Genomic DNA, 12,417 nt, shown 5'->3' with positions numbered 1-12,417 from the left:
TGCAGGTTCACAGTCATATATGTTCTGTGTAGATGCAGTAGGTTTATAACAACGTTAAAAGATCAAAAGGCGCACTGTGGCTACTAGATTAAATAATAGACCAAGATCTCAAGGGCTGTCGGACATCACTTACTTTCTAGATAATGAAACCCATATTGAATACTTGTAAAAAAGGACAGAACCGAGTAGATGTTTAAAATAATTTAAATCGCTAGTTATAAGTAGCGTAAGTAGTAAGTGATAAAATATTCGTCATAATGGACTTTGTATATTGTTATTTTTATAAATTCATTCATTAATTAGCCGTCGATATAATACAGTCAACTTCCGAACTTACTTTATATTATGGCATAGGTTTAATTAGTGAAATGTGTAAATTCTGCCAGCCCTAGGATCTCAAACTATTAGGTGGGAGTGTCATGTACAACTGCATATAAGACTTGTAGATAGGAATGTTTTCAAGCAACCTTCAAAGAGAGTGTAATCAGTCTTTTAATCTTTTTCAACGATACGGGAGTAAACCTCAGAAACCTGCAGCATATTCAAAATGAAAATAAGAAGTATTTTTTTAAATTCCTTCGAGCTAAATAAGACATTACAACATTGATCCTGACGCCTGATAAATTAAGATAATGAGCAGTGGAATGAAGACATGACTAGAAAGACCGTTACTTGTGAGATGACAGCTGACAAAAGAGATGGAAAAGGAAAGCTTTGCTGCGCCTAATCCCAAAGATGCCTTTCTAGCCGATACCGGCCACGGCGGCTGTTCTCATACAAGGAGATCAGGCAACTGCGCAGGACATTCGCCGGTGGGGGACTGGACGCTATAGATTCCTAGATCTCCTCCACTCAGGCAAGGTCGGAGTGCCGCTGGGCCTTTTTAGTGGGTATACTGGAAACGCCTTTACCGGGGAGTCCCACATACCCCTCTCCGGAAGGGGATGCGTAATAGCATTTTCAACCCAACGATAACAAAAAAAAGGAATATGATAGTGCACAAACATTTGCACAGACACAAAATAAAACTGGGGTAAGGGCAGGAGGATGATGATGATTGAAGATGATAGATAAAAATATGAATACTTACTGATAACTGATGTTATTATCCGAGCCGCTCGTGTGGAAAGTGCTGTCTCCCGACGAGTAGAAGTCGCGAGAGACGGCCCAGTCCTGGGACTTTTCCAGAGTCTCTGGTTTGTAGTCCGAGGCGGTCCATGACTTGCCTTCCGCTAGTGCACAGATCTGTAAATGTAAGTTTTATTAACACCAAATATTTGTAGGTCGTTCTTGAACTAATTCTAGCATCGGCTTGCAATGTAAAGTACAGTCGCGGTCATTAAAGGTTGGGTCACTTGTACACTATCATATTTTGTATATCACGTATGCGAGATTCAAAAAGATTTCACTACCTTCAATTTGCTATGCACAAATGCATTATTATTATGGATGATTAACTTACGCAGCAACAGCGTGGGGTAATTTCACGGTAGATTATATAAAGATATGCGCCTGCATCGAGCTCAGTTTAAACTAATGTGGTGTAAAGAATTTCAAGGAGGCAAATGCAAAAAGTTTGTTCGCCGATGCTAAAATTTCGTTCAATCGCTGGGCGGCAAAAGAAAAATAGCAGGATAAAAATCAATCGTTAAACGATTTGTAACGGGGAGCACAGCCATATTGCTAGGTAGCTTAATAAACACCATTAAAATAGGAATTAAACACTAACATAATATCATACGAGGGAAAACTTAAAATCGAATAAAATAACTACACACAACACGAATAAATACACACATAAATACTATTACTCTACAGCTAAGTGACGGACATTTGCACAGTTCGGATTCGTAGACACAGCCAAGCTAAAACGCATTTCTATCAACAACAGACATTAGTACAAGAACTGAAAAAAAACGAGCTAGAGATAAAATAAAAAAAAACAACCATCCAAAATACGAATACGAAAATCGAATTTAACAATTCGATATTCGAAAACAAAAGAAAAACGAAATCCAGAAGACGAATTCAAATTCGGAATCCAGGACACCGAATCCTGTTTAGAAGACTTACGTCATTTTGCAATGAGCGGGATGGCGGTACGCTGGTACTGTACCGCCTGCGAGTTCTTTCTATAGATGCGCGTCGAGAACCCCGCGGTGGCGGGGTCGAAGCAGAACGACGGTGCCGAAGGCACCGTACCTTTAGACCACCATACAGTTTACGACCCAAGTTATATAAACCATAGAACAAATAGGCGTGATGACCGGGTACAAAATAGTGATCCTAATTAGTCCGCATTTTAGGTAGGCCAAAGATATCGGACACGTATTTTTTGTTTTAACAAAACTTCAAATATTTACTGATATAACTCAACAAAGATTGAGAGTGGGGCTCGTGACGTCACGTCCGTATAAAATTTGTACTTAGAAGTGACGTAACGCAAAATTCAATCGTGTTATATCTTTGTTGTTATTTGTTTGTGAGAGAAAAGAAAAAATACGTGTCATTTATTTTAGGGTTATCTAAAAGATGGACTAATTATTTTTTTCCAGTCACCACGCCTATTGTGGCCTGAAGGGTCTTACTTACCTCGTCTGCCGCAAGCATTTTGCTAGCGGCGTTTCCCCCTGTCGCTCAGAACATCAGGGCTGGTCGCTGGTACTCATCGAAAACACCCGCGGACAGCGGGCGACCTTACACAATACAGTTAGTACTTTGTTAGTAAGCTTCGATAAAAGGAATAACTAGGAAATTAATAATATCAGTCAAAACACCGAAATAATTATGTTGACCTATCAACACGACCACCACCATTCAATTTTAATTAGCAAGTGCGTATTAAATCGGGCGTAATGAGTGTACGAACACTTCAATTTTAATCAGTGTGTAATCCATTTTGCACAAAAAACATGCATAATCTGATACTGTCAATTATGAAAATTAATGGCTCATTAGTGATTGAAAGGATTATAGAGTAGCTAGCTGGCCACTTTTCCCATTAATGTAAATTGAAAATACATAATGGTTTCCCATGAGAGAATGGTAGACGAGACTGCAATCAATGCCTCTGCCAGCGTTTAAGGTAAATTAGAAAATATTTTACTTATATCTTAATTCCCATCCGTGTGTGTAAATCTGAATAATTACGCTAACAGCCAAGTCCTCAGAGATAGGTACTGGCATCAGCAAATACAGTCTTTATCAAAATATCAAGAATTCAAATCCCCATATCCCCATCTAGTTGCAATCCACGTCTGTAAACATACACAGGTACCGTAAAAAAACCAGTTGCCGATATTAAAGTCTAGTGATGGATATCCTGCCACGTTCCAAAAAACAACTACCTACGAACCATCACATGTGTGTTTATCCATTGGAAACATCGCCCACAAAGTCTGGCTTCTAAATTAATATGACCAGGATAAAATTAACTTTAAAATGCTGACTACAACAATAATTGCAGTCGGCTAATTAAAAGGTATTGTTGACTCCAGTGTACAAAACTACAGCATAATTGATAGTACTCAAAAAACCGGACGCATTTTGAACAAAAATATTGCGCAAAACCGCAAGTTTGAAGAGCTATACAACTTACTCATCTGATTGGCGGCCCTGACCTCAAATATTTCATATTTCATGTTGTGTTATTTCATGTATTCACTCTCGTTGAGTACCATACAGTATGCTCTCAATCAGTGCCTGCATGCTGTGATAAAGCTACAGCTATTTCAACAATGTTTTTATCCACTCACTTGTTGAGAGTACTCGATAGGGCTTATGTAAAAAGGGATATGTTTAATCTATACTAATATTGTTAAGCTGAAGAGTTTGCCTTTGAACCGATTTGAATTTTGGTTATTTATCGAGAAAGCTCACTTTTGGGATGCTTGGGAAACCGCTGGCAAAAATTAGTTTAAATATACAGCTATTTATTTACCCCGTTATTATTTAAAAACAACCAATAGTAAAAAAAATAACACATGCCCAAGAGGGACAAATTTATAGATAGTTTTAAATTGCATATAATGCAACCAAAGTTTAGAAACATGCAGCCTAATGGGTGTAGGAAATAAAATGCTTACAAGTACCATTAATGATCTAACCAGGTCACTAGATAACCAGCACAGAAGGTTAAGGTCACTGCAAAAGTAACAATACTAACAATTACAGGACTTAATAAAACAGACATTCTATTCCTTCTTTATTACAAAGACATTATATTGAAAACATTCATCTTTGAGAGACCGTCAGCAATGCAATGAGCGCTTTTATTAAAAACACTATTCATATAATTGTTATGAAAACGGAATGTCATCTTAATCCAATATTTGTATTGTTTTATATAGTCGTGATATTGGACATAGTTGTAAGAGGTATTTTTAGATTAGAACTATATTTGTTTTTTCGTTGTTCGTGCAAGGAGTAACCTTGTGTCCCGGGGAAACAACTTTAGAGAAGACAATATATTTCATGATCAACCATTTACTATTCTAACATAATACTGAGTCTCATCGTAATTGAAGTGTCTAATTACATCTAATAATTTATTTGAACTAATTAATTAAGTTTAATAATGATGTCAAAAAGGAATCAGTTACTTTTGCATATACAATATTAATTAAGGACAACGTCAGCTCCTTGCAAAATTGGCTTCGAAGTTCTTTATCACTTCGAAGTTACAAGTTTAAGTAAAGAGCTTTATAACTTCTTTATAGAATTTGGAAATAGTGTTATAAGATATTACAAGACCATAAAAGACGAGAGTATATCGCAGAAGTTTCATCGAGTTATTAAGCATTTATTTGTAAAACAATATAGAGTCGTCCAAAAATTAAATGTAAAAAGCAAATTCATATCGAGCCTACAAACTTCTGGATGGCAAACAATAATGTCAATATTATAATAAGGTCAAGTTCAAATGTCGAGTCAACAATTCTGAAATCAATGCCAGCAGCTAAATATTACGCTGATGAAAACCTACTTTAAATAAACCCGGTTGTTTCACGTGTCGTGATCAACTTACATACTGACATACGAAACTACAACATACATACGAAAATTGGGGCCAATGTGGGCCGTGAACTGGAGATAGATTTCAGAAGAGCTAATATTACTAACCGCTTATATGTCGCCAATTATAGAACAAAAGAAAATCAATTGTGTCTCGCGTATATCTGGGGCCCTGACTTACAACGGGTTAAGTGCCTTTCGAACTAAGGTGAGATTCTCCATAAAATACGAACAAAGCTACTGTATTAGTAATCACTGTAAACAATCGATTAATTAAGTAATTCGATTCTTCATAATAAAATTGAAGCTGCTGTATTGGCATCAACAATAAATTTGAGATGCATTACATGCCTTCTACATTAAAAAAAACGAAACAATACAAAGTAAAAATGACACAAAACTCGCAAATTATACTAAAGATTCGCGATTTCCCTTTGTGAAGGGACATCCTGAGTGCATTATGCACAATGGACTCAATAATCCTTTGTAATCCGGATGAGCTCAATCATGGACTATTTTTATTGGTTCCTCCTTTCATGGCTGCAGGATTTTACGAAAATCCGTAAACTGTTACTGCAATTCCATTTAACAATATTACTGAAGGTACCATTTTTGCTTCAGTTTTTTTCATGTCGGCCGTATTTTTGGTTATTGGTTTTATATGCGTATAAAACGTTGTATGCACTTTGCGTTCTAAAAAACTTTCAAAAAGTGTATCCCTTTTTTGTTTTGTGCGAAGAATATTAGTGTGCCATACATGAGCGTCAGAGCGTTTTTTATCTGAGGGCACGGCAGTGCCCCAGCCAAGACTCGAGCAAAGCGGGCACGGCCGTACCATCTTTTCTCGAAGCGTTTCGCGGCTATTTCAGCCCCCTGTATCTTCCATGTGAACAAAGCTAGGAGTTTAGGTTTTCGATGACCAAGAGTAAGTATTAGAACAAGCTCAGTCCCAAAATTACAAGAAATTTGAATAAACAGTTTACGAGTTATGAGCGATCAAAGTTACACCATTTTGTCACTGACTCACTCACTGACCGATCATCAAAAGTCTAAGGTACTTCTAGCAAACTTAGAACCTTCAAATTTGGCACCAAGATAGGTTATTGGCTACATATAAAGGGAAAATTATAAAAACCTTAAAACTTAATAAAAAAATATTAAACAAATTTATATTTGCGGTTTTTCAAGAACATTGCGTATGAATTTTGACTGCATTGATAACTTTGTTATTTATTTATGTACAAAATGTTACTATTTGTTTTATTGTTACGTAGTGTGGTATATTGTTATTATGTATTAAATATACATACATATGAATAAAAAAGCTAGGTTAAAATAACATGAATAATGATAAAATCTTTCATATTTATGCAGTGCGATAAATACTGCATGCTCGCTCGATAGATGGCGTTGTCCTGGTCTAAATCGCGCTACGGTTTTTAGTTAAAAAAAAAAACAAATAATTTCATGTGATAGCGCCATCTACCTCTGAAATAAATCTCTTTTATTCTAAAAGATATTCGATTAAAAAATTCGACAATTTCGAAATTGTTTAATTTATGTAAAAAAAAATGTTGTTTACGTGCTAGTTTAGGTCTACATATTTAGTTTGTTATATATTTAGTTAGTTGCATGTTTGTTAATTTAATTTGTTATATACTTAAAGAAGAAGGAGACCTACAAAAAATAAATTAGATCCCACCAAAAACATTAAATGTAAAAAAAGCCAATCCTCTACGCAATTCCTCCACCGTAAAAAGTTTTGAGATCGCATAGAAGCCAAGTCCTGTTCAACTTTATTTGTAATAATAAATCAATATTTTGTGACTATATCAATAGTTTTGTTCACATTACAATAATATTGTCTTGGCCATGAGCACAAGTTAATAGTCGCTCCCTGAAATAATGTGTAAATACCATTGAATTGATAATTTCTATATGGACATGATTTTACGATTGGACTGATTGAAATTTGAGATCACCATGGACCAAACATGCGCCATAGTAAATGTGCAGTTCATGATTTTGGATGATACTGACTGTCGGTCATTTAGTAACAATTGAAAAAACTAAAAGTATTTAATTCTGTGATATTAAACTTCATGATTGACTTTCTCCTCTCCAAGATATGCTGTATTATATTTGTAGTTTATTGTGCTCATGGCCAAGTCAATATTATTGTAAAGTGAACGAAACTATTGATATGGTCACAAAATATTGATTTATTATTACAAATAAAGTTGAACAGGACTTGGCTTCTATGCGATCTCAAAACTTTTTACGGTGGAGGAATTGCGTAGAGGATTGGCTTTTTTTACATTTAATGTTTTTGGTGGGATTGAATAGACGATAAAACGTTTCATGGCTTAAAACCAAGCCCGTTAGCTACAAAGTGACTGCAGTGGAAACATAAATCTTATTCCTAATTCCTAATCTTATAAATCCTATTCCCAACAGTCAATCAAATGTAATGTAATTGGAAGTGATAACAGGCAGTGTATAGTTTATTAATAGATATAAAAAAAACTTTCCGATGTAGCAAGTTGGTGTTCTACAATTCACATAGAAAATGCTACGATACTCGTATGGGGTAAGAGGCACAGACTCAAAACTAAAATAATTTCAAAATCTGTTCTAATTATTATACTAAAATCTATGCCAGTTATTTCCGAGTACAGAAGCTTGAAAGCTTGCCAGCGGTTTCCAAACTGATTTGACACCTATTTTGGTATTTCTCACTAGAACATCTTAAAGGTCAGATAGAAAGCACGCCAAGTTAAATATTCATCTAGTTGGAGTGACAGTTGACTGCAGCGGCGTAGATGAGAGGAGACTAGGCCGAAGGGAGTTTAGAATAGGTTTAATATCAAAATGCATACAACCAAGTTTCGAGGTCGACAGGATGCAATATTGTTGTTGATCCCTATTGGCACGACCGTGATACAAAATTGAGTTTGAGTGATGTTCAAAGTCAAAACTACAATGTTTCATGTACCGTTATTTCAGTATCGCTATAGGCCTTTTTCAACCGGACTGGTAACTCTCATAATTATACGAGAATTGAGCATCAGGCTTGCTCAGATTATGTATAATTTTGTAGGCGTAATTTAGTTTGATTAGATTAGAATATGATGCCTTCAAATTAGCAGCAAAGAGCAGTATTAGAACGCCTCTTAAGACGACGTATGTTTAAAATCTAACGTGGGCATGAGATGCGATCTGGTCAAAATTTCGTTTTATATAATTACACATAATATACTTACACCAATATCATAAAGACAATATTTTTTTTGCCAGTGTCGCAAAGTCTCCGAAACTACTGACCCGATTTGAAAAATTCTTTCACTGTTAGTAAGCTACACTATCCCCGAGTGACATAGACTATATTTAACCCTGATACGGATTGCAGATTTCAGACGACACGGATAAAACTACTGTAAACAGCTCGTCTACGATATTTGTAAACGCATAAAATAACTTAGCCCTAACCAGACAGTCTAACACCGCGATAACTATCAGACAAAAACAGCAGGGCGCCTCGTTATTAGAAGTTAAATTGCTAATATTGCATTTTACTCATGTCGGCGCACCTCCTGTTAGTTCGATCGAATTGATACACATATTATGATGTTTAATATAGAGAAGTAGACCGATAATTAAAGCTCGTTTTCTAGAAATTTTATATTAATTTCTCCTGTTTACTGCTGACGCAATGTGGCGTTTTGATATGAATGTCTAATTCCCATAAGTGACGGCAGGACCTAACTGATAGCAGTGGTTAGAAACAAATTTTGTCCTAATTTTAACGTGTAAGATCTAATTCTTGTATTCAATACAATGACACATTCACGTTCATCAGAATTTTAACATAGAAGTTATTATTGAATTTTTTTCCCACTTAGGGATTTTCCGTGGCACATTTTATATAAGAGGTAATGATACAAATCCTTACATTTGTAGGTTAATGGTAGCTTATAGGACCCGCACACTGCAGACCAAACAGTTGACCCGATAGCCGACATATTTTTTTAAAATCTTGATTGCAATCAAGATTTGCAGTAGGTCTGATACCCCCTTAAAAACTGCTCTTTCTAACGTTCGTTCTACCATTCATCTTCATACTGATTTCTGAGCCTAAGCGACTAAAATTTTGCAGTAAGCAGATACTATCATACGTTTATAGATTCCTTACTGCATCTAAGCTTCTAAGCAACGTTGGAACATCGTCACTTCGATGCATGAATATCCTGTTAAATTGATTACCCGAGCTCTGATGCCTTGTAATACTAGATTAATAACCTATTAATCTCTTCTATGAACAGCTACCGTGAATCGGAACATGAAAGGGTGATCAGTGGCAATACATTGCTGGTTTACTTAATGGATCAACAGATTAATACAGGTTTCTGAATGCAGATAGAACGATCAGCCTTTTGACTGCTTGGTCATAGAACCTTTACAATACGTTTTGAAAGGTAGCTGCCGACTGCATTAAATAGCCGCTGCTGCACTACTGGTTTGTATGTATTTACTTGAAACCGTTTTGGATCGAAGCGGCAGCAGCACGTGCAGTCGCCCTCAGATATCGACCAATTTCATGCAGTCACTGCAAGTGCGATCGGCAGTTGCAGTCGGCAGTTAACATTGAAATTATGATGTGGTAAAGTATCTACTAGAAATCAATTTCTAGACTTCTTTTAATTCGAAAATCCTTCAAAGTTAGAACGTCAGGTGCATCGTTTTTCTCTAATTTATTAAAGAAGCTACTTCGATGGGAGAGGGCAATTATTTTTTACCGCTCGATACTGATTTCATTAAAGGCTTGTTTTATTTATTTTGTGGCTATTTTCCAACTTACTGATTTTCTATACGTAACTTTTTTACGAAGAACTATTTATAGAGATTATTTTCGAGGCCGGATAAAAGTATTTTTTTTAAGTTACCTCTATACTCCATTCAAAATAACATTAGACATTTAAGTAAACCTTTTTTACTGTTTGTTCAACCGATTTTGACTTCTATTCCGTAGACAAAAGAACGGAATTGAAAGCAAAATAGTGGTTACAATACCAAGTATTTACTGCAGCCGCCATTAATCATACTACTAACGCAATAGAAGTCAAAATCGGTTGAACACACAGTAAAAAAGGTTTACTTAAATTTCTAATGTTATTTTTAATGGAGTATAGTAGTGTCAAATTGTGTACGGAACAAACATTCAAACCCGCAAACTCTCACTTAAGTTATAATATTAGTACTTATAATTAAATACAAACTTCCTTATTATTTCCATTTCTTGAAAATACGTTTCAATGTACCGTATAGACGATCAGAAACTATTAGACGGAATTTAATTGAAAGGCTTACAACGTGGACGCTTACAATCTAAAATGTATTGTTGGCAAGGACTTACACCATACCGTAAAATGTATGAGAAATTCCATATTTTCAGTACCTACAAGTAATATAAAATACTTGTAATACCCAATACTTGATTGGACTTAGGGCAAATAGCATAAAACATTAATGGTGTTATTCTAGTAACATAGTAAGAACTTAAGAACTTTTAATGGGGAAGCTGATAACTCAAGCTTTATCTAGTTCCGCTGAAGCTTCAGTATAAGTAACCTAGTACATACATACATGTACCTAACCTGGACTATAGTGTGAAATTATCAACCCGCATTGAGCAAGCGTGGTGATTAACGCTCAATCCTTCTCTGTGTGAGAGGAGGCCTGTGCCCAGCAGTGGGATGAAAGGCTGATAATAACTTCCTTAAGGCAATAAAGACATTTTTATAATAAAAAAGTCTATTTAATTGCAGGTTATTCATCTGTGGCCTAGTTTCTACATTTGTTTAATAATAGAAACCAGTTATAGACAAGAATAAAAAAGTTACAGTAGCATGAAGTGGTCTGTTTAATTATTAAGTAAGAAATGATTGAGAATCAATAGCGGTCGTTATGTACTAACCCTTTCGAATGCAGTATGGAAAAAAGTATTTGAACATTAATATAGAAAAAATGTGTGCACCCTAAAATTTATTTGTATGTTACTCGAGATTCCGTGAAATGACAAAGTTCGTCTTGTAAAAATTGCAAAAATATGATGAGAAGAATTAAGATGAAAAAGATCAAGTATGGTGCCCGTATCATATTTAGATAGCAAGATACATAATTATAAAGTAAATTAATGGTATGTAAGTACAAAAATCACTAATTTGAATGAGTTATTAATATATGTATATTAATTAATAATTTATACATACAAGCACCATAACTTAATTACCAAAGCTTCAAATCATGTTTTTAATGTTCAACAACATTAATTTATTCCCCTTATCGACACACAAATATCTAAAGACGTTACCTGAAACTTTCGCCGCGGACAGAAAGCTCGCGATCGCGTCTCGACTCAATGTCAATCTTTCAGTACTAACTTGAAAGTTAGTAGCGACCGTACGGCGCGAACTTTCGCGCCCGACTGAGGTAGCGAACAAATTGCAGTAAAGGTATAACCGTAATATACAATGTTTAAGGTATGTTCTCGGTGCGTTTTAATGGTAACTCGTGAAGTTTATGTACTAAGCTTATGTTGTTAATTGTTAATTGGAACAAATGTGGGAAAAGGTTGAGAAGAAGCTTGGATGTTTTTTTTTTTAGTGGCAAGGGAAGATATGAAGAAACGGCCCAGCAAAAGAACTGAGTATTCAATTTTAGTACTGAAGAATTCGTGTTTTTATTTTGGTACGTTATGGGACCGAAATATTACTGAGCATACAACAGTTATTTTAATAAATAGCATGAATGGGACCATATTTTTGTTTCATTTCATTGCAGTGTTATTATTTTGGTTTGATGATTTTTAACGATACTCAGAAAATTGGTCCTTTTACATACATACCAACATATCGGCGGAAAAGTTCGATCAAAAATGCCATTTTCGTTTATTTTTGGTACGAGCATAACGCTAAAAACCAATAATAAGTTTAATTACAATGACACGAGGCTTCACTCAAAACAGGGCCACATATACTACATGTTTGTAGCGTTCAATTAGCGCTGATTTTATTAACTTTCATAGTAATAGGGTTGCTGTATGTACTGAAAACTTATTTATGAGGAAGACAAACTTGCGACTTTGTGTCTAAAGAGCTTATTGTCCGGGTAACAAAATTGGTTTTTATAGTTAGAGTATAAGTATGGAGATGGACAGGACATAGTGCACGAATGAGAAGTGGAAGGGGTAGACCACCCAAGAGTTGGACGGATGACATTAAAGGACACGCAAGGTTGAGATTGGATGTCGCCAAGTTAAGACCGTCAGAAGTGGAAGAGTGCGGAAAAGGCCTACGTAAAACAATTGGATGCAAAAAGGTTGATAGACAAGAGCATATAGTGACC

At 35.4% G+C, this 12,417-nt stretch overlaps 1 protein-coding gene across 4 annotated transcripts in view; it reads right to left on the bottom strand.

The window, feature by feature from the left end:
• Positions 1–12,417, bottom strand: part of LOC110377576 (ADP-ribosylation factor GTPase-activating protein 1) — a 57,259-nt gene that overhangs the window by 11,833 nt on the left and 33,009 nt on the right. For 3 of the 4 annotated variants that reach the window (XM_021336493.3, XM_021336494.3, XM_021336495.3), the window contains one exon: positions 1,091–1,245. In XM_021336493.3, coding sequence (XP_021192168.3) covers positions 1,091–1,245 — 155 coding nt within the window. Of the gene's footprint in view, positions 1–1,090; positions 1,246–2,073; positions 2,203–2,592; positions 2,697–12,417 lie in introns of those variants that run through there. The other variant, XM_049836932.2, reaches the window with a different exon arrangement.

Source organism: Helicoverpa armigera, chromosome 1 (assembly GCF_030705265.1).
Source record: "Helicoverpa armigera isolate CAAS_96S chromosome 1, ASM3070526v1, whole genome shotgun sequence".
NCBI lineage: Eukaryota > Metazoa > Arthropoda > Insecta > Lepidoptera > Noctuidae > Helicoverpa > Helicoverpa armigera.
This window is presented reverse-complemented; position numbering and strand designations above follow the sequence as displayed.